The 23,026-nt window shown below is 35.9% G+C and overlaps 1 protein-coding gene across 1 annotated transcript in view; it reads left to right on the top strand.

Moving 5' to 3' along the window:
• Window positions 1–23,026, top strand: part of Rlf (RLF zinc finger) — a 71,783-nt gene that overhangs the window by 34,264 nt on the left and 14,493 nt on the right. The window contains 2 exon segments of the mRNA XM_047566927.1: window positions 3,479–3,681; window positions 20,766–20,902. Coding sequence (XP_047422883.1) covers window positions 3,479–3,681; window positions 20,766–20,902 — 340 coding nt within the window.

Below are 23,026 nucleotides of genomic sequence, written 5' to 3'. Positions count from 1 at the left end.
AGGCAAAGAAATCTAACTGGAAAGAAAGATATAGGAATTTTAAATTTTTTATATTAAATGGTTTGAAAAAACAGATTTGGATGCAGTGGTGCACACCTGCATAATAATAATGATAGTTATTAAAAGATTTTAAAATACAAGTTTGAACTGCATGTTTAAAATGGGAATAGCAATGGTTTAATTATGATATACTGAATAAAATAGTTTTACCTCCTACAAATAATAGCTGATTTTTAGAGTGCCTGCTATTTGTTGGGCACTATATTAGTGCTTTCATATCTCATTTAATCTGTAAAACAGGTGAGAGATCACACATGCGCAAGACCATGTAGTTAAAATTGTGGAGGCAGAATTTGAACCAAGGTGAGATGTTAAAAGTTTTTGACTGGGGATTGATAACCCTTCAGTTGCTAAATACATGGTTTTATTAAATATCTGTAATGTACAAGGCATTTTGCATAATTCTCTAGGGAATACAAAAGACATGGTATTTGATTACAAATTGCTGACAGTGTAATAAAGGTGTTATTACAGACAAATACTAACAAGCACTATTAAACTTGTTAGTATTGTATACTATATGCCTGGCCTTGTACTAAGTGTCTTATCTATACTATGGATATTTCATAAAAGTTGTGGGAACTTAAAAGGGTTTGGAGTTATGTAGATGACATGCCTGTTTTCAGGTGTTTTACCTCCTGTGGGATTTGTAAAATTGCTTACAACCTAGTAGAGCAATGTGTTAGGTTAGGTAGAATAGGATACGGGGGAAAGAGATGTGGCAGAAAATAATATGGAGGAATTAACTTGAAGAGAGTTAAAAACATATTTGCAAGAACAAAAAAGCTCAATTAATTTCCTTGAGGAAAGGAGATAACAAGGAAGAAAAATGCCAAAATTTTACTTTTTGTGTAATTGGGAGAATATCATTACTGAAAAGAAATGAGGAGCCATTTGAGGGGGGATATATAATTGTGAGTTCATTTTCTGGAGAAATAGAAAAGGCCAACTAAATGTGATGTCTTCCCTTAGTGCTTTTTCACCTTGGCTACATATTATGAAATGTCTGTGGAATTTAAAAACAAACAACCAACAACAAAAAAGAAAAAAAAACAGCTGGGCATGATGGTGCACACCTGTAATCCCAGCAACTTGGGAGGCTGGGACAAGAGGATCACAAGTTTGAGACCAGCCTCAGAAACTTAGATAATAACTCAGAGTAACATTTTTTTTTAAAGGGCTGTGGGTGTGGCTCAGTGGTAGAGGACCTCTGGGTTCAAGCCCCTTTACCGCAAAACACCACCAGGAAGAAAACAAACAACACAACAAGATCTATGTGGAATATCCAGAGTTGGAGCTCTGGAGCCAAAACTTTCTGAAGTGCCTTAGGAAATGGGCACTTATGTTGTTGGGAGTGCAAATCGGTACAACTTACAGAGAGCAGTTTACAAATGAACAAAGCTGCCAGGCACAGTGGCGTACACCTGTAATCCCTACTGCTCAGGAGGCTGAGGCAGGAGGATTGAAAATTCAAAGCTAGCCTCAGCAACGTAGTAAGGCCTCAAAGCAACTTAGTGAGAACCTGTCTCTACAGTCTAGAAAAGAGCTGGAGATGTGACTTAGTGGTAAAGTGCTCCTGGGTTCAATCCCTGGTACCAAAACAAACAAACAAACCACCCAAATGAACAAAGCCTTTAATCTAGCAATTCCACCTCTAGCAATTTGTTCTACTGATAAACTCAGGTGTATAAAATTACCTATGTACAGGGTTGTACATAGGTGCAGCATTATTGATGATTGCTAAAAATTGGAAACAGCTTGCAAGTGTATCAGTTGGAAATTGTTGAGACGCATTATAGTCCAGCCATACAGTGGATAATATTCATTTTTTTAAAATAATGAGGTAGCTCAAATGTGCTGATGATAGAATGATCTGTATAATATATTAAGTGAGATAAAAATGTCCTTTGTGCTCATAATATATTTCTGGAAGGATAAACAAATTGAGAGCAGTTATTTCTCAGGGAGGGAAACTAGGGCACTGGGGTCAGAGTACAAGGGAGACAACTTTTATCTGTAGACCTTTTTGTGTGCCCTTAAAAGTATAGTACTATCTATTTTTAAAGAATTTAAAAACTCCATAGTTGATATATATAAAGAGAGAGAGTGAGAGAATCATCAAGATATTGTTAGAAAAACAAAATTTAAGGTCCCATCTAATACCTAATTAAATTTATTAAGCCCTAATAAATGAGAATCTGCATTTTAATAAGCTCCCTGGGTAATTCAGAAGACCCTTTTGAGTTAGAGAACACTGTTATAAATTAGCCACCCAAAGCAGTTTATTCACCCATCACATGGCTTACCATGCAGTATTTCAACCTCTGATCTATAAGTAATGTCATGTAATATCACATCCTTGTTGAGTATCTACTATTCAAAAATTGAGGGGTTTTCCAGAGCACTATACACTCAGTGCACAGGTGCGTATTATTTAATCCTGCTCTCAGAATAGCTGCCCCCAGCCCCCATTACTGGGGATTGAACCCAAGGGTGCTTTACCATAGCTACATCTACAGACCTTTTAATTTTATTTCTGAGACATGTTCTAAGTTGTTGAGGTTGGCTTCAAATTTGCAGTCCTCCTCTCGGTCTTCCAAATAGCTGGGATTACAGGCTTGTGCCATCACTACTGTGCCTGACTAAGCAGCATTTTCCAAAGTGTGTACTAAACCAGGAACATATATTTTACAGGGTATTAACAATATATGTAAAAGGGTTCTCTGGTCAAATCAGTTTGGGAAACAATGGGATAAATAAAAGTGAACAGTTTTCTTTATTGCAGGACTGTTCAAAGATTTGACCAAGGAATCCTTTTTTTTTCTAGGACTACCTCTCAGTTCATTTGGTCGGTGGAACACACTTTGAGAAATGCCTGGTTTAGAGGAAAGAGCACCACTGGCTTTGGAATCCTTGGCAAGTTACCTAACTTCTCTGAATATTAATTTTCCTAACTTTAAACTGGGGATAATACTTGCCTTGGTGGTGGTGTGAAGAATAAATGAGAAATATATAAGAAAAATTTAAAATGCTTATAACTTGGTACCTCATAAGTATTCAATTGATAGTAGGTTTCCTGCTTCATTTTCTTGCCTTTATTTGCATAGATCATTTCACTATTCCTTACTAGTCTCATCAGAAAGTAAAGGGAGGACAAAGTCAAATAGTTCATTTTCATAAAATATTGGTAACTTTACTGAAAGGTTTGGTATTCAGAGTAAAACTTCCAATTAATGTGAAAATCATTAGCAAAGTACTTTCCTTTCATCTCTGATAGATGAATATTGAGACCAGAATAAACTTCCCATTTATTAACTAAAAGCAAACCAACAACAAAAAGATATGAAACTTTCATCAGTGTGTGATATGACATGTTATGTGATATGTTATCAAACTTTTATTTTTCCTTTTTTTCTAGTCAATAAATTGATTGCACAAGAAGGACCTTCCTTTCTACAAATGAGAATAAAACATTTGTTGAAATCTAACTGCATTCCCCAGGCTACTGCTTTATCAAAACTATGTGCAGAATCTAAAGAAATTTCACATGTGTCATCTTTTCAGCAAGCTTATATCACATGTTTATGTTCCATGCTCCCTAATGAAGATGCTATTAAGGAGGTAAGTAAATTAAATAACTGTTATTCTTGTTTGCTGCAATAGATTAATAGATTAATAGATTTGTAGAGATGTTATATGGTTTACTTTTCCCATTAGAATGAAAACCAAGATTATTTATTTTCAGTTGACTGAAAAGTATTGCTTTAACTGTGTATGTAACTGTTTAACAGACTGAATGTATAGCAATATTTTATAGGTGTATTTGAAAATAGGTAATTAAGTACTACACAAATGATGTTTATGTTTGGATAATGGTTTTCTGTGAAGTCTTTAAATTTGAAAGTTTTTTCTTCATTTTGTTATGTTTGGGAAGTGCAGAAATTATTAACAGTAGTATTAAGCGATAAACTAAAAAGAGTCAGAGCTTAGTTACTTTATATATTTAACTTTGTAAACAGATAAATGTATAACTCTGGACTCCATGAATATATTTTGAACAACAGTAGAGTGGCCAAACTAGATAACATGAAAAATAATTATGTGGCTGGGTTGTTTTATTTTATCAGTCACATTACATCGTTTATTGGAAAACCTGAATCATCATTTTCCTTAGAAAACTTGGAATTAATTTTCTCTTGTAGTTTTTGATAGAGTCTACAGAAAAAAATAAGACTGCTTCATTTTTATTCTATCATCTACCTTTAGTTTTCTCAGATCTGACCCATGGATTTTATTTTATTTCTACACTGGTTTCTTACTAAATGTAGGAATCTCAAAGATCTACTTCTATTTTATAATGATTCTTAAAATTTTACAATTTTACCTGTAAATATCCTACTCATCTTCTACCTCGTTCACTGTAATGATAGACTCCACCTGGATCTGTTGTTCTCACATTTCGATTCTGCCTCAATCTCATGTACTCATTTCCTTCCTTACTCTGCTTTTCTGTTGTCATCATCATCACTTAATGGTACACATTCTCAATTCCTTTCATTATACTTGTTTGACAATTGGGATCCTGGTAATATCCCTAAATCTCCACCTGCGGGACCAAAATTAGATGGAGAAAACCCTGCCAGCAAATTTCACTTTAGCTGGATGCTTGAAGCACACCTGTAGTCCCAGCAACTCAGGAGGCTGAGGCAGAATTGCGAGATTGAGACCAGCATCAACAACTTAGCAAGACTCTGTCTCAAAATAAAAAATGAAAAGGTCTGGGGGATATAGCTCAGTGTGTAAAGCACCCCGTGTTCCATCTCTAATACCCAAAAAATAAAATAATGCCCTGTATCCCTGATCTACCCTATTTTCAATAAATATCTGCTATCATTATTATAAATGTATACTAACCCATCTAAAATGGCCTCTCTCTGTCCCCTTATCTACCCATATTTTCTTTCTAGTACATATTATTTCCATGAGGCATTATATTTGCATATTTTCTATGTGCCCCCCTGGATTGTAAACTTGGAAAGAGACACAGGTTGTTCACTGTTATATCCCTACATTCTAGAGGAATACTTAGCCACATAGGCCCTCATTACTTACTTGTTAAATGAATGAATGACAATTACAGCCCCACACCTTGCTATTTTGTTAATAAGATTTCTAACTTTCATTGTATGATTTATGACCAGGATGTCAAACTGAAATATTCCAGTCATGCTTTGTAAGTTTTTAAATTTTGTTTGAAGGTCTTTTTGAATCTTAAAGTGATTCATATTTTTCTCTTAAGTGTATTTCACCTTAAAATATAATATTTAATGCTCTCTGTGCATTTATAAAAACATAGACTAAGATGAAGCCAGGCTAACAAATTTCTGTACAGATTGGTTGCATCGTGGATCAGTAGTTATTTTAAATGGCTAAAACCCCCTATATAACACAGGTCTTACCTCCCCATTGTGAGAAACTTTTGTCAGACTCCTTGCCAAAATTTAAGGTGCCTCCCAATGGTCAAAATAGTACTCCAAGAATTTGTGATTCCATCCTGACTCCCAGTACCCTTTGTGTTTCTACTAATTTTTTTTTAAGTGTTTACAAACTCTTTCTTTGGTGGTGTTGGATTAGGAACATCCTGATGAGAAACAGTGTAGCCTAGACATTGAAATTTAGTAGTCAGTTGAATCTGAGAGGATTGTCTAGGCAGGTGAAAAGTGGGTAGAGACACAGAATGTTGGTCATCTTTGTTTTGAAATATGACCCTAGAGAGGAGTGCCAGAAACAGAATGCAGAGATCAAATAGCCACTTGGTAGCTGTGAAGTGGGCAACAGCATGTAGTTCCCCAAGATGGGTGTGAAGCTGTGACCCATGGCATCAGTTATGCATGTTCTAATTTGTTGGTCTGTGGTCAAAATGAAGTCAGAGGATAAAATGCTTTACAATGCCTGTCTTTCCAGACTTCTCACTTCAAGAATTATTACAGAATGACTCTGGAGGCTGAGGCAGGAGGATTGCAAATTCAAGTACAGTCTTGGCAGCTTAGTGAGATCCTGTCTCAAAATAAACATTTTTAAAAAGGAACTGGGTGTGTAGTTCAGTGACAGATGCCCCTGGGTTCAATTCCCAGTACTACCAAAAGGTGGGGGGGTGGGCAGTGTAGAGAAGAACAATAACTATTACACAAAACATTTATTGGTAACTTGTCTACCCTAAGTACTATGCAATGTGCCTTCAATGTGTTGACATGTAATCCTTATAATAATCCTGTGAATTTTATAATAATTAACAGAGACTCAAAGAGATTATATAACTGTTCCAGAGTTATGTATCTACTAAGTGGGGGAATCCAGGGTTTAAATCTAAGTTGGTCTGCCTCTGCTTCACTTTTATACTTATTAATTTCATATTCACACATGTCAAATACACAATTTAGTTCTTCAGCATGGCCAGCCTTCTTTCATAGATATCTGGTTCTTCCTGTTTTCCAGTTCTTAGAGTGGGTTTTTTGCTCAGGCAATTTTTAAATTTCTTTTGTTTGCCCAGAGGGGAAGCAAACAGTCACACTTATTTTTTTGTTAAGTCAGAAGAGATGAGATTGACTGTAGAGTTCTAAAAATTCTGGGCGACTGATTTCTGGATTGGTTTGACTGGGGAGCATAGATTGAGTAGCTAGATATTTCAAAAGGGATAAAATCAAAAGTATCTAACATTGTTCCTAGTATACATATCATAGAGTACAAGAAGAATTCTTTACTCCCCCCCTCCCGTTTATTTTTTATTTTTTATTTTGAGACAGAAACTTGTTAAGTTGCTGAGGCTGACCTTGAACATTCGATCCTTCCGCCTCAGCCTCCTGAATTGCTGAAATTACAGAATAGTCTTTAGGCCTAGGGCACAGAACTGGGGAGCAATAATCCAGGAGAATTAATCATAGATGAAATATGGATTTGAACAGAGAAACAGTGTGGTATTTACAGAGATAGTTAGGAAAATAAGTACTAAGTTCATATGATTCTGCCCCTTAGAGAATAGCCATGTAGATTGAGATATATATGGCTTTATAGAAAAATTGATGCTTAAGTTTTACCTTGGAATAATGGTGGGATTTGAATAGATAGAATGGTTTAGGAATAACTGACAGTGGTAGTAAAGGCACAGAAATTAATGTGTACTTTGTAGGAACTCACTAAAGAGTACCTTGCCTAGGACAGAGTGTGTGTATGTTGAGGTTTTATGAGACATGAGACCTGATGAATGGGCGAAATGAGGGCCTCAGAAACTCTGTAGCATATTAGAGTTTAGATTTGATGCTGTAAAAATTAAGGAGGCTTTGAAGGTAGGAGGCGACATGACTAAAGTGACATTTTAGGAAAATCGGGCAGAAGGGGTATATATTAGGTTTAGGATAACAGGTTGGAGTTAGCAAGAGAAGAAAGTGCAGAATTTGCTGACAGGGCCAAATAGAGGATAATGTACAAAATTGACTCCAAGAAGCTCATGAAACTTTAACACTAGGAGAACAGTGGTGCTATTCTACTAACTAGAATGACAGAAAGGGTAGAGGCAACAGTAGAAGCATGGGAAGATAATCAGCTTCATTTTAGGGGTTTTTTTGTTTGTTTGTTTGGTACAGGGGATTGAACTCAGGGGTACTCAACCACTGAGTCACATCCCCAGTCCTATTTTCTATTTTATTTAGAGTCAGGGTCTCACTGACTTGCTTAGCACTTCATAGTTGCTGAGGCTGGCTTTGAACTTAAGATCCTCCTGTCTCAGCCTCCCCAGCTGCTGGGATTACAGGCTGCACCACCATGCCCAGCATTAGCTTTGTTTTACACATGATCTTTCCTGGTTTATTAATAACAAGTTAAGGAAATAGGGTCCTTAAATTACTTAATTAATTCCTTTCAACAAATGTGTTGTGTTTGCAAGAAACTGTGTTATAGGAAGTGTGGTTTTATGCTACGCTACATAAACCACATGCATAGACTGTGGTCTGCCAGCCAAAATTCACCCAGCTATAGTCTTGCATTGCTTAATGATGGGGATATGTTCATCATTGTGCCAACATTGTAGTGTATTTACACATATGTAAATGGTATAACCTAGTACATGTCTAGGGTATATGGTATGTACTGTCATATAAGACTTTATTGGCACACAGTCATGCCAATTTGTTTGTGATTATTTTTATACTACAGAGGCAGAGTTGTTGTAGCAGAAACTGTGTGGCAAAGGCTGAAAATATTTTATTTCAGCCCCTTTGCAAAAAATATTTGCCAGTCCTTGTTCTATCATATTTTCCTGAACCACAGGAAAAAAAAAAACATATTTTTCTACATGTCTGTAATGCCAGCTACTTGGGAGGATCACAAATTCAAGGCCAGCCTTGGAAGCTTAGACTCTGTCTCAAATAAAATAGAAAGGACTAAGGATACAGCTCAATGATAGAGCACCCCTGGGTTAATCCCCAGTGCCACAAAACATAGAATATATTTTTCAGTCTGCTGAAAATAAATATGTTAGTCCTCCATGTTTTACAGATGATGAAACTGAGGCCAAGATAGTAATGTCCCCAAGGCCCTACATGCATTAAGGTAATTATCAAGTCCAAGACAAGGCTAGAATGCAGGGCACCTGAACCTGGATCCCTGGACTAGCCTTCTTTCCACTCTACCATTTATTTCCATTTGGTGGACACTGAAAAGCATCCATGAATTAGGGGTGCCTTTCCACCTACAAAGATTTGGGGGTGGGGTTCGGCAGTGCTAGGATTGTACTTGGAGCCTTACACATGGTAGGCAAGCACTATACTACTGAGCTATGTATACCCCCAACCTTAGAGCTGTTTTGATAGGAAACATCTTGGTGGTATGTCATTCTGTTTATATTTATGTATAGGAATAGATGTGATTTTAAAATACCTTTACCATAATTTGGATTATTTTTTAAAATATATCAATATGAAAACATTTAGCACATGTAAACCCCACTTCACTCTCGTGTTGGAGATTGAACTCAGGACCTTGCCTATTCTAGGTAATTTCGACTCCCAACCTTATAAAATTATTTTAAAAGGAACAATGTTATCAACATTAATTAGTCTCTTATTTAGTGATGTTTTCTTTTGTAAATGATAACTGAATTAAAGAGAATCTCTAATTTGCTTTGGAATAGTAGTAGTGAATCACTAGATGTTCACAAATTGAAGTTTAAAATCAGTGTATGTTCTAAGGTAACAGTTTCACATTAGCCATCTACTTCAGCTGAGTTCAAGAGAAGAATTTAACTTGAGAAACAGCTGGGAATAAAGGTACTTTGTATGTTGGCACCTGTGGGTATCCCAGTAATGGGTGTGTAATAAGAAACCTCTGCTGGGGACAATTTTGCCATACACCTGCAATTAAGGTTAATTGACTGGGTCTAGTGAAAACCAAAATTCCAACCTTAATTTATGAAGAGTTGGGCTTCTGAGAAACCGGTTAGCTTGGGGCTAGGGTTGTGGCTCAGTGGCAGAGCACTTGCCTAGCACGTGTGAGGCACTGGGTTTGATTCTCAGCACTGCATATAAATAAATGGGTAAAATAAAGGTATTGTGTCCATCTACAACTAAAAAAAAAAAATTAAATTAAATCAAAAAAAGAAGTCAGGTACATCTAAAAGGCAGAAGATTACCATGGAATCCTAGAGTTCTAGGAGGACAGATGATGTTTTAAACACAAATGCCTCTGTTATTTTAAAGATCCGAGAAATCTGTCAGCAGAGTTCTTGGCACACAGCAGAAGTCCATTTCATTCTTGATCCCTGAATGAACTGCATCTGCAGTGTCTCATGTGGTTGATAGGCACAATAGCAGAGATATTTCTTCTCTTGATGGAGAAAGGAAAAGACGAACAGGATCTAATTTACTCACCAGTCTAACACAGTTGGGAATTGACACAGTCACTCGGTATAAATGATAAACAGCAAATACATTTAAACAGGACCCAGTGGGAATTCAGTTTGGGAGTAGAAGTAAACAAGAGCATAGAAATTTTATATTTAGCTTAAATAAGAATCAAGTAAGAGGAATCCTGAATAAAAAGTAGTTACAAAATGTGTAATTTAAAATCACAATCTTAATGTTTTGACTTTTTCCTTATCATGGGGGGAATGAAATGAACACTTACAAAATACACAAATGATAGAAAAACTGTATAAAGACATTTAGCAGTTATCTATTTAAATATTTAAATTCCAAAGGAAAGTTATTTTAAATAGCATTAGAAAGACCTCTTCCCAGGATTTATTATGCATATGGATTTTACTTCTAGTCTCACTTTATGAGTTATATGTGAGTGTTTTGGTTGATGTGTGGTGACACTGGCAGGGTCACTATGGAGAGTCAGTTTCAAAAATTCTGTAGAACATTTAAGGCTTCTCTGAGATATAAAGTCATTAGGTTTAAATAGAAGTATTGATAACTTTGTTTTTTCTCCTCCTCCCCTTCTTCAGTGGGGTCTTGGCTATGTTGCCTAAGCTAGTTTAGAACTCCTGGGCTCAGACAATCCTCCTGGCACAACCTTTCAAGCAGCTAAGACTACAGGTGTGTGCCATTACACCCTGCCTTTTATTTCTTTAAGAAGCATTCTAGTGTCCATGTGATCTATGGAATTAGTGCAGTCTAAAGGGAGTCTGAGCTAGGTGCAGTTGCAAATACCTCTTATCCCAGCTCTTGGGAAAGTGAGGTGGGAGGACCACAAGTTCTAGTCCAGCCTGGGCAATTTAGCGAGATTTTGTCTCAAAACAAAAGAAAAATGGTGAGGATGTAGCTCAGGGGTAGAGTGCTTACCTACTATGTTCAGCTCCCACCCTACCAAAAAAACCCTGATATTCTTAAAACTGTGATACATAGCCTTTTTCCAGGTATTACGTATCAATCTAACAGATGATTTTCCCTAAATGTAGGCCCAAGGTTACTTGAAGTACATGCTTGCTAACTGTATGACTCCCACCTTTCTCCTAATCAAGAATTCAGTCAGGACTGGGGGTTGTAGCTCAGTGGTACAGCTGCTTACCTAGCATGTGTGAGGCACTGGGTTCAATTCCTCAGCACTACATAAAAATAAATAAATAAAAAAAAAAGTATGGTGTCCAACTACAACTAAAAAAAAATATTAAAGACTTCAGTCAGAGGAACTTCATTTTATGGGAAACTTAAATCTACTTTCATTCCTTTTGAAAAAAATAAAGCATCAACTAACTTTAGTTTTTAAAACTTTGTAATATCATTATTTGCAGTATACCTCAGAACTGATCAGGAGCATACTGCATTGAAAACCTCTGTTCTAGAGAAAGGTAAATGATAAAATATTTCATTGATGGCATTGGCCAGAATACTAGTTTACATTGATAACCTAAACAAGAAAATAACTTGGGAAGATAAATATGCTGTCTCTACCCACCTTCTCTTATGCCTGCTACACTATTGCCTGATTATTATGAAAGCTTTCTAACTATGTCTGTTCCCACCCCCTTCATTTTCAATAGTAGTCAAGGTTATCTTTTTTCATTTTTAAAAGAAAATTAGACCATGTTATTTTGAGATAATTCTAGATTCTCAAGTTGTCTTAAGAAATAATACATAAATGCCTTCTATTTGTTCAGTATATATTCATTGGAGAACTCAGAGAATACAGAGATCATAAAGACCCAGGGAAAGGGTCATACACTGTGAGACTTAGGCAGAGGTCTGCCTGGAAATTAAGAGTTCTGGGTCATCAGCATTTTAAGCCAGAGAGTAAATGAAATTAACCTTTTCAGAACTCTGGAAATTAAAGGTTTACAATAATCTGAAGAGGTTTTATGCTCAAAAAGAAAATAAATCTCAGAAGAATAAGCTTGGTGGTTCTTTTACTTGCCCTACTTTCTATCTCTCTTTCCCTAGATTCACAGCAGTCTTGAAAATGAATTGGTTTCACAACTACACTAGGTGTGAAAACCAGCAACCTAGCAACTACCTAAAGAGGCATTTTGGTTTGGAGTTCTCCAAAAGTCCACTCCAAAAGTCCACGTCCAGAGAATTGTCTTTATTTGAGCTGTCTGACAGCTTGCTGAAAATCTCCATTCTCAAGACTTGTCTTTTTTTAATTCGTAGCTTGCTCTGTCCCCAGGGCTTTTGTCAAAAAGCAGTCAGTGGTAATTGTTTAATGTGACAGTTGTCTGAGGAGACATCACTAGTTGTGCTAACAAAAGATTGGCCAAAAATAATCAGAAGGAAAAACTGGAATATGAGATGTTCATAGGTTACTTACCTCTGATATTTTAGAGACTGTAGAAGGTAATATACATATATAGGGTCAGGTGACTGCCAAGGAATAGCTTAAGACTCAAATCCCTCACCTCTGGTTTCCTGAGGCCCTACATAGGAAATCAGGGCAAGGACAAGTTGTAAACTGCCTGAAATATTGAAAGCATGCCCCACCACACACACAAAGCCATTTAGCAAAAGCAAAGAGATTTGTTAAGTTAGTTAGGTTTTTGTTGCTGTAATCAAAATACCTGATGAAAACAACTGAGAGAAGGAAAAGTTTATTTTGGCCTAGTTTCAGAAGTTCAGTCCATGATCCTTGTCCCACCTTCCTACTTATCACCCAGTCCATCCAAACTGTGAATAGATTAGGTTATAGCTCTCAGAATCTAATTATTTCACCTCTAAATATTCCTGAATATTACAGGAGCTTTGGGGGTACATATCATACCCAAACCATAACACTTGTTCAAAACATTTAAGGAAATTTCCATTGAGTATATAGTTGACCATTAGGCTAATCCAGCAGTGACTATAAGTAAGTGAACACAAGAGACAAAGAATTCAGACTTACAAAATTATTCCAGAAAAGTCACTAAACTAACAAACAGTAGGAGGTGGGGGATCTGATTTACAGAGTTGTCATAGTACGAAATATCTAGTTATCATACAAAGAAATATGACTCATACATAGGGTAAAAGCAGCCAGTAGCATGGTAGCACATCCCTATAATCCTAGTTCTTGGGGGGAGTCTGAGGCAGGAGAAGCAAGTTCAAACCCAACCTTGACAACTTGACTCAAAATAAAAAAGTAAAAGGACTGGGAATGTAGTTCAGTGGTAGAGCACTCCTAGGTTCAATCCCCAGTACTGCAAAAAAAAAAAAAAAAGCAGGTAGTAGAAACCATTTTTGAGTAAGCCCAAATGGGGGACTTAATAGGCAAAGATTTTAAGTAAGCTGTCACAGATTCAGTAAGTTCTTGTTATTCATGGCAACTATGTTCTACTGTTGTTGCAGATATTAAGTTATCAACAATTGCTGCTAGGGGAAATACAGGGTTACCTTCCCTGAGTTTCTGGTAACAACATTTCCATCAACCATTTAGCACATACCTGTCTTTATGTGAATTTCTGCTTAAGGATGCCGTATTTTTTTTTTTTAATCTTTTTTTTAAATAATATTTTAGATATTGATAAACCTTTATTTTATTCATTTATTTGTATGTGGTGCTGAGAATTGAACCCAGTGCCTCACACATACTAGGCAAGCACTGTACCACTGAACCACAACTGCAGCCCCAGTATGCTTTATTTAATGCACATTGTTGCTTTTTTAACATTGAACTCATGGACAGTAGCATTATAATTCATACCTGAATGAAGCTTACGCAACACATGTATATTCTTCATTAGGCACATCATAGTCTTTTTGCTTTTAGGAATATTGAATAGAATCTCAGCATTACATTTGGGGCCATTTTTAAGTAGACTCCTTAGTGAAAAGCACAAAAATGAGAAAAATATGTCTGTAAATAGAATGCAAAATTATTTACAGTATGACAGCTAAACTAGGAAGGCAAAATATCACATTGTTTACCTCAGCTGATAATGTGCTCATCAGCTGATTCAGATTTTCTTGCCAGTTTGTGAAAGACCACATAGATATAGTATTGATATTTGGGGTTACAAAAAATTCAGAAAGTAGGCTAATTCGCAGATACGGAATGTGCAAATAGTACAGATCAACTGTATATTCAAAGAATTAAACATGTCTAAAGGATTAAAGGAAAGGGATTGGGGATGTAGCTCTGTGGTATAGTGTTTGCCCAACATGTGTGAGGCACTGAGTTCAATCCCCACCATGACCACACCAAGGAAAAAAAAATTAAAAGTCTGAGAAAAATGTCTCAACAAATAGTGAATATCATTAGAGATGGAAATTATAAAAATAACCCAATAGAAAATCTGGAGTAGGAAAATTCAGTAACTAAAGTTAATTCATTAGAACACCATCAGATTTGAATTCACAGAAGGAAAAAAAATCAGCAAATTTGAATGAAACAGGGCAGTTGAACTTATGTAGGCTGAGGAATAATAGTACTTCACAATATATGAAATGATGAAATTAAAGGGGAAAATAGACAATATGGTAGTTGGAGACTATACCACTTTAAAAAATGGAAAGCAACCAGGAAGTGGAAGATTTGAATGATGTAAACCAACAAGACAGAACAGATATCTATAGAAGGTACTACCTAACAGTAGCTTCATATACATTATTCCCAAATGTACATGAAGTATTCTCCAGGATAAGAGTGCGTTAGACCATGAAACAAGATTGCGGTCATACAAAAAGTAAGTTATCTGATGGAATGAAATTAGAAATCACACGTACAAGGTCCTGGGTTCAATCCCCCAGCACACAACCCACCACCACCAAAGTGTTAAGACTTGTACAGGTTTTTAAAAACTTTTGATAGAAATTAAAGGTCTAAATGGGGGTGAAGATGTATCTCAGTGGTAGGATACCTGCCAGGTGTGCTTGAAGCTCAAGAGTTCAAACTCTAACTCTGCAACAACAAAATGATCTAAATGACAGCATCCATGTTATTGGATCAGAAAATTTTATTTTGTTAAGATGTTAGTGCTCCCCAAATTGAATAGTACAATGCTATTCCTATCAAAATCTCATTTTTTTTTAAGAAATTGACAAACTAATCCTGAAATTCTCAGAAACTTGTCAGTAAACTTAATTTTACTTAGTTGAGCTGAGAAGTGTTTTGTAGCATGTATTTGGTTTGTAATGTGAGCTGTTTATTACAAAAGATTGGGGTCAAGTAATACAACCATTTTTTATTTTGTTTTTTATCTCTTAGATTCTTCATTATCAGAAATACAGTTGTATATTCTATGCCAAGTGAAAAGCAGTGTTAAGTGCTATTAATAGAACATTTGTTGTTTCAAGTTTGCTGGGAAATATATAACATTTGGAGAAAATTGAGGTTAGGTTTGATTTAAGAGGTTGGTAGAGAATGTTAAGCTTTGCTTGATTAGGGCTGTGCCAGGAGTGTAGTTACCAGCATTGAGGTACTGGGAAAACAAAAGTGTTTCTACTCCTTGCAACTGCCTAGATTTGATGCTCCAGCACTACTATGGGTTACCCTTAGCTATACTGAAATAATTTTATTTCTGTTCCTCAGTACTGTGCATCATCTTACCCTTAAACATTTGCATTTATTTTTCTCCTTGTCAGAAGCATTTTTCTCCTTTTATTCCCCTTTGCCATTGCTTATTCCCATTCTTTAATTCTTTTGAGGTTTTTCTTGTTTTATTGGGGGGATGGGGATTGAACTCAGGGGTACTTTCCCACTGAGCTACATTCCTAGCTCTTTTTATTTTTTATTGTGAGGCACCGTATCCCTGAATTGCCAAGGCTGGGCTCAAATTTGCTCTCTTCTTGTATCAGCCTTCCAGGTAACTGGGATTACAAGCCTGCACTCCTGAGCCTGGCTTTAGTTTTTATCTTTAATGTTACTTCATCCAGAAAACCCTTTTTGACCTCCCAAATTTACATTAGATTCTTCTTACCAAAGGTATTTTTAAAATGTTCTTTCTTCTCCTGTTGTAGCTTTTAACATACTTTGTAATTCTTAGTAATTGCTTCCTTATTTCTGACTAGACTGCAATATCCAAGAGGGCAAAAATCAACTTGGCTATATCACCAGTTCTTAGCACAGTGCAAGTATTAGTGAATAGCTGTTTTTCCAGGCACGTACATTTTAATAGGGTTTTTTTTTCTTCCTTATAGCATTTTATGCACTGAAGATTTTGAATATTATGTATAGGGCTATGGTGTTGTTCTCAAGGAGTTTATGGTCTATTTGGAGGACCAAAGTAAAAGCACATAAATAATAAAATAATAAAGGGCAAAGGCTAGTCAGTATGAGTCAGAAGGTTAAATGTTGACAAGATGCTGTGAATTCAGAGCAGAGAAAAACACTGGGTGCTAGAATAGTCTGTGAAGGAAGACATCATAAGGGAAAGAGTTTTCAACTGAACCTTGAAGAATGAGAAGAATCAAGACTCAGAGAAGGAAAAAAGGGATCTTTTAGGCCTACTGTACTCTAGTTATTAGACAGTTTTCATCTGCAAAGTATTTGTAATAAATGAAGATAGTACAAATAAGTGTGTCCTTTAAACCACTAACCCAGATTCTTCATCTCATTTCCTTCCCCCCCATTACATTAGGTTAATGAAATTTTACTTGAAATGTACCATTTTAAAATGCAAAGACTTCCCTGTAGAAATGAGATTAGTTTTTCATTTTGTTTACTGTTACTTCTGATTCTTTGCCATAGTTGACTTGAAACAAGAAGTAGTCTCTTCTTGATTTTTTTTTTTGGGGGGGGGTCAAATAGAAATAATATTGCCTGCCTTACCAATCTTACAGATTCTCATGTTGAGATACAACAAAAAATGAGATAATACAATAAAAAGGATAAAAAATGTTCTAGAAATACAAGTTGGATATTATTTCCATTCTGATTTGTAAATCTGGTTTAGAGACTTATCCTGCCTTTTCTTAATTGCTACCCAAATTGGTTTTCAATGGGCACTTCAGCATGGCATGGATAATAGTGCTTGTTCTGATGTAGTTCTTTTCACTTACTGTGGGAACTTTTTGATCTTTGAATGAGTATGATTTTAAGTGGCTCTGTGGTGATGATTTTCTCTCTGGATGGTACTTCTGATTTGTTCAGCTATGGATGAGGTTGTGGTTGTTTTAGGAATCTTCATGATGTCCAAGTAAGGTTTTTTCCCCTGAAAATAGAATTTAATTTTAGTTATATTTTAGGCTTTAGCAACCTACTTTTGCCAGTAAGTACTAATCAGATAAAAATTAGCATCAAGTGGTTTTCTGAGAATAATGTTATTTTTGAAAATGCTTTCTATAGTATTCATTTTTTCTTTCCTTTTTGGGTGCTGGGGATTCAGAGCCAGGGTTTTACACATCCTAAATAAGCAAGTGCTGTACTACTGAGCTACATCCCCAGCCCATGAAAACAATTTTTAACAACACTTATAAATTGCTTCCTATTTGCCAATTCCTTTAAAAATGTATTATTCTACGGCAGGGGGTGGGGGGTTTATGCCTGTAATCCCAGCAGCTTGGGAGGTGGAGACAGAAGGATCACAAGTTCAAAGCCAACCTCAGCCACTTAGTGAAGCTCTAAGCAATTTAGTGAGACCCTGTCTCAAAATAAAGAATAAAGGGGCTGGGGTTGTGACGGAGTGGTAGAGCGCTTGCCTAGCATGTGTGAGGCACTGGGTTCGATTCTCAGCACCATATATAAATAAATGAATAAAATAAATGTCCATCAACAACTAAAAAGAGCACATGCAGTGGCCTGTCAGGCAGAGTATGTGCTTCTTTTAAAAATTAAATAAATAAGTAAATAAAATAAAGAATAAAAAGGGCTAGGGATGTTGCTCAGTGATTAAGTGCCTCTGGGTCCAATCCCCAGTACCCCAAAAAAAAAAAAAAAAAAAATTATTCTTACATTAACTCTGTGAGGGAGCTTCTACTATTCCCATTTTACAGAGGGGGAAACTACAGCACAGAGAATTTATATATCTTACCCAAGCTCACACCACTGTTAACAAGAGAGGGGGAATAAAATCTGCACAGTAAGATTTTATACAACTTACCTTATCCAGTAGCTCCAACTCTGGTTCTGAAATGATGCTCTTAACCATTATACTACACTATTGCTCTTAACTCACTACACATTATTTTGGAGAAGATTAGAGAACACGGAATTGTCTAAGGTTTACTTACCTTGACTAAACCTGATTCATTTATTCTGTTCATTGATAACCTATTTACTGAATGTCTTCTATGGTCCAAAGTCTGTGATAAATGCTAAGTTTTGAACAAAATTGTACCTAATCCTTGACCTCATGGATTTTATATTCTAGCAGAGAAGACAGATGGTAATCAATCACTCAGAAAATTATTGAATTGAAGTTGTGATAAGTGCTATAAAGGAGGAATTTGAAAGTGATTGATGGGAATTCTAATAACATAATCTTGAAGTTAGGTATTTTAGTCAGCTCTTCTACCACTGTGACCAAAAGCCTCATCAAGAACAATTTTTTAAGAGGAAAAGTTTATTTTGGGGCTCATGGTTTCAGAGGTCTCAGTCCATTAGATAACTGGCTCCAGGTAAGGCGGAACATTATGGCAGAACAATGTGGCAGAGGAAAGTAGGTCAGGACATGGAACCAGGAAACAGAAAGCTGTCACCACCAGGACAAAATACAAATCTTAAAGGCACACCTCCAGGGACTCACCTCCTCCAGCCACACCCTGCCTACCTACTGTTACTGCCAAGTTAGTCCCTATCAGTGTGTTAATGCAGTGATTAGGTTAAGGCTCTCATGACAATCATTTCACTTTTAAACCTTCTTACATTTTCTCACCCACATGAGCTTTTGGGGGACACCTCATATTTAAATCATAACAAAAAGATTCTATGAGAAAATGGCCTGAGCTTTGAAAGAAGCCTTTCTCCTCTTGTGTTAAGATCTTACTAAATTGGGGACTTAGAACCACCTCCTGCAACTTGATAGCACTCTGGAGGAGTTGATTTGTTTACCTCTTTTGCTGTGATACATATCACATTTGTGCTGAGATTATCCCTGTTTTGTATATTTGATGCCCAATATAAATGGTATTTATAATGCTAACAGTTAGGAGATTATGTTCTTTTTTTTTTTATTTTTTTTTTATTTTTTAGCGGTGCTGGGGATTGAACCCAAGGCCTTGTGCTTATGAGGCAAGCACTCTACCAACTGAGCTATAGCCCCAGCCTGAGATTATGTTCTTGATGTGCTGTTTACTAAGAGAAATGATATAGTAGAATGAGAAAAGGTCTTTAAATGTCCGATTCTCATTTTATCCTCATTTACACTATAGAAGGAGAGCCCCTCAAAATTTGGCTTTTTCCCCCCAAGGTTTTTGTTGTTGTTGTTTTTTAAAGATTCCTTTAAATAAGCTGGATGCAGTGGCACACACCTATAATCCCAGTGACTCGGGAGACTGATGCAGGAAGACCACAAGTTTGAGCAACTTAGACACCATCTCAAAATAAAAAGATATAGTTCAGTAGCAAAGCACCCCTGGTTCAATCCTCAGTACCAAAGAGGAAAAAATTTATTTAAAGATTTCTTTAAATAGTATAAATGAGAACGATGTATTTCTAAAAAGAATTCTACTTGTTTAAACAAAAAACAAACTCATAAACTGGACATAATAGTGCACACCTGTACTCCCAGCTACTTGGGAGGCAAAGATGGGAAGATCACTTAAACATTAGAGGGTTTGAGACTGACCTGAACCAAAAAATTGCAAGACCCTGTCTTGAAAACAAATAAACAAACAAAAATCCAGAAACTAATTGATACAAATATTTTTTCAAATCTTATGAAAAACTGATTTCTTAAAATATTTATTTATTTATTTGGGGTACTAGAGATTGAATCCTGGGCTTTTTGCCACAGAGCTACATCCCCAGCCCTGTGTTGTTATTGTTGTTGTTGTTGTTTGGTACCAGGATTTGAACCCAGGGGCACTTAACCACTGAGCCATATCTCCAGCCCTTTTTTGTATTTTATTTAGAGACAGGGTTTTGCTGAGTTGCTTAGAACCTCACTAAGTTGCTGAGGCTGGCTTTGAACTCCCAGTCCTCTTACCTCAGCCTCCTGATCTGCTGGAATTACAGGTGTTCAACACTGCACATGGCCCCCAGCCCTTTTTTCTTTTTTATTTTGAGACAGGGTTCTTGTGAAGTTGCTGAGACTGCCTTAAATTTAATCTTCCTGCCCCAGCCTCCCGAGTTCCTGAGATTTCAGGCATGCACCACCATACCCAGCTGAAAAAAATAATGTTAATATACCATTTATATTTAAAACAGTTTTTGAACTCCTTTGGCCCTACTTGGCAGTAAGGGCAAGCATGTATTTTAATACCTGTAACTAGATTGACCTGAGAAAAAGAATCAAAAGCAGAAAAAGAGATGATTATACTTCAAGGCAAAAATAACTGAAGTTATTATGCAAAATTTGACTCATTTATATGTTTTTTTTTTAACTATATACAATGTTTATATCTGTGTTGGGAATGTAGTGGAAGTTCCTTCGAAGTGTCAGTTCCCTTCTCTGTTTAATATTTTCCCATGTGAACTATTTATGCAGTACTATACAGCCACTAGTCAACAGAAGAAAATTTCTGCCTCCATAATTATCAAAGATAAAAAAATACTATAAGGAGGTTTTGTTATTACATAACAGAGTTTATAGGAAAGTCACCAATATTTTCTCTTTAACTTAGTCATCTCATTTTTGATAGATTGCAAAGGTCGACTGCAAGGAAATACTAGACATCATTTGTAATCTGGAATCTGAGGGTCAGGATAACACAGCATTTGTTCTTTGTACAACTTACCTTACCCAGCAGCTCCAAACTGCAAGTGTGTATTGCTCTTGGTAAGTATATTTAGTTTGTATATGTTTTGTTAGAATGTTATAGCATTTAGGGGCTTATGTGAAATATTGTTTTGTTTCAAATATAAAGTCTTAGTAAATTAAATGATGACATGATAAATCTTGCTCCCAAGTGAAATCATCTAAATAAAAATATCAGCTTAATTTAGTCAAGAAACAGAAGTTCCTCATGTTCTTCCCATAGAGGGTTGTCTGTTGACTTCAATATATATCTCATACCTTGTAAAAAATTATGTCCATATGAAATAAATTGGTGTTAGAATGATTTCCTTTACATTTATTAGTATCTCCTGGAAGCCCTTGCCCCTCCTATTTGGAAATCCACAGTGAAAAGGATCAGATTATTTAGTTTCCAGGTCATATTTGTACCAGAAAAGAAAATCCATTTGAGTACTAATCTCTTTTGCAACTTTGCTACTGTGTAACTGAATTGCCTTATTTTGGTTTATATCTTGTTTGCCTACAGAGTATAGTACTTGCTTAAAAAAAAAAAGCAACAATAAGTGTACCCTTGGTTCTTTAATTGTAACTGTATTGGATCTATTTAGACCAGAGGGACAAACCTGATACATAGGAAAATTCTAAAATGTAAGAGTCAGTATCAGGTTAGCGGGTGTAGATAATACTATCGGATATTAGAAAGAGGTACTCACTGTTCACCAAAGTATTTGCAGAGAGGTGCAAGGGAGGAAGCTGTATGACTAGCTTGTCTTTGCATGATCTTGATTAGGGGACCCCAGAATACTTTTGAACCTACAGATTATTTATGTTGAAAACAGCATTTTGTTTTAAAGAAAACCTAGTAAATCCTTTCTTTTTCTTTTTTCTTTTTTTTTTTTTGAGATACTAGGGATTGAACCCAGGGCATTGTGCTCATGAGGCAAGCACTCTACCTACTGAGCTAGATCCCCAGGCCTGTAAATCCTTTCATGTACTTCAGCCTTCATTGACTTGAAGTAGCCTTATCTGTTTGTGTAGTTACTTTTTTTTTATTCTTTTTTACTATTTTATATAGAAATATTATTTGTGTATAGTAAATTATCTTACCCAGTCTTTATCATAATCATTACACGATATGGCAATAAAGGATCATAGTGACTAAAGAAATCTTGTGATTGCCCAAGGTCTCAAGTCCCAGGTAATAGAGCAGAGATTAGACCCAAGATTTTAAATTCCTAATCTAATTAGTGCATTTCTTCTGTTGGCTTATTCCCTTGCACAGGTTAAACTTGATACTGTAGTCTACCACAAAGACCATTATGCCAAAGTTATATCTTGTGAGAAAGGAGATCATGGGATAGGAACTAAATACATTTTGTAGTAATCATTGTGGGTATTTTGATAGGAAACCAAATAAGTGATATTAGAAAAAAAGAATTATTGAGTAGCAGCGTTTAGTTTTACTAAATCAAGTGGAAGTTTTTCATCATCAGAAATGTAGAGATTAGAGATTTTAACTTCAGTAAAACAGATATATTTAGTTCTGCAGTTTTTCTTGTTATAATTAAATTGATTTTATTGTCAGTAATGAAATGATATCTGCTGATTACAGCTAGGTTCTTTATGCAAAGAAAAAAATAAAATCATATATAGAATGTGTTATAGATATATACACAGTTCTTTTAATATTCCTGACACAGCTTCCCTTTTACATTGCCCCATAAATTTTTTTTCTTCCCTTCTTCACTCAGCCACCATTCACTTTTCCAAAGATGTTAGTGGCTTTAGGATTAATGATGTTGCCCTGCAGCAGGAAGGGATTAACAGGGATTTCTTCTCTTGACTCCTGAGAAGCTATAATGAGTAAAGGAAAGAAAAAATTAGTCACTTCAGTTTGTTAAAAGTAAGTGTCTTCTAAGCAATTCAAAGAGAAATAGAATCTAATTTTTTTAACCCTTCCATGTTTTCATAGGTTTTTGGGGAGGGATTATTGGAGTGGGATAGTGGAGTTAGGATAGCCATAAAGTAAGTAAAGCAATGAATTTTACTAGGAAATATTAATTCCACAAATTCTTTTCAAATAGGATAGATTCTTTTATTAACACTGGAGGTTTTCTGTGTTCAGGATGTTGGGACTGTGAAGTATTTGTTTAGAAGTCTTTTACT

The sequence above is a fragment of the Sciurus carolinensis genome, chromosome 1 (genome assembly GCF_902686445.1).
Source record: "Sciurus carolinensis chromosome 1, mSciCar1.2, whole genome shotgun sequence".
NCBI lineage: Eukaryota > Metazoa > Chordata > Mammalia > Rodentia > Sciuridae > Sciurus > Sciurus carolinensis.
The sequence above is the reverse complement of the archived record's forward strand: the minus strand, read 5'-3'. Positions and strand labels throughout refer to the sequence as shown.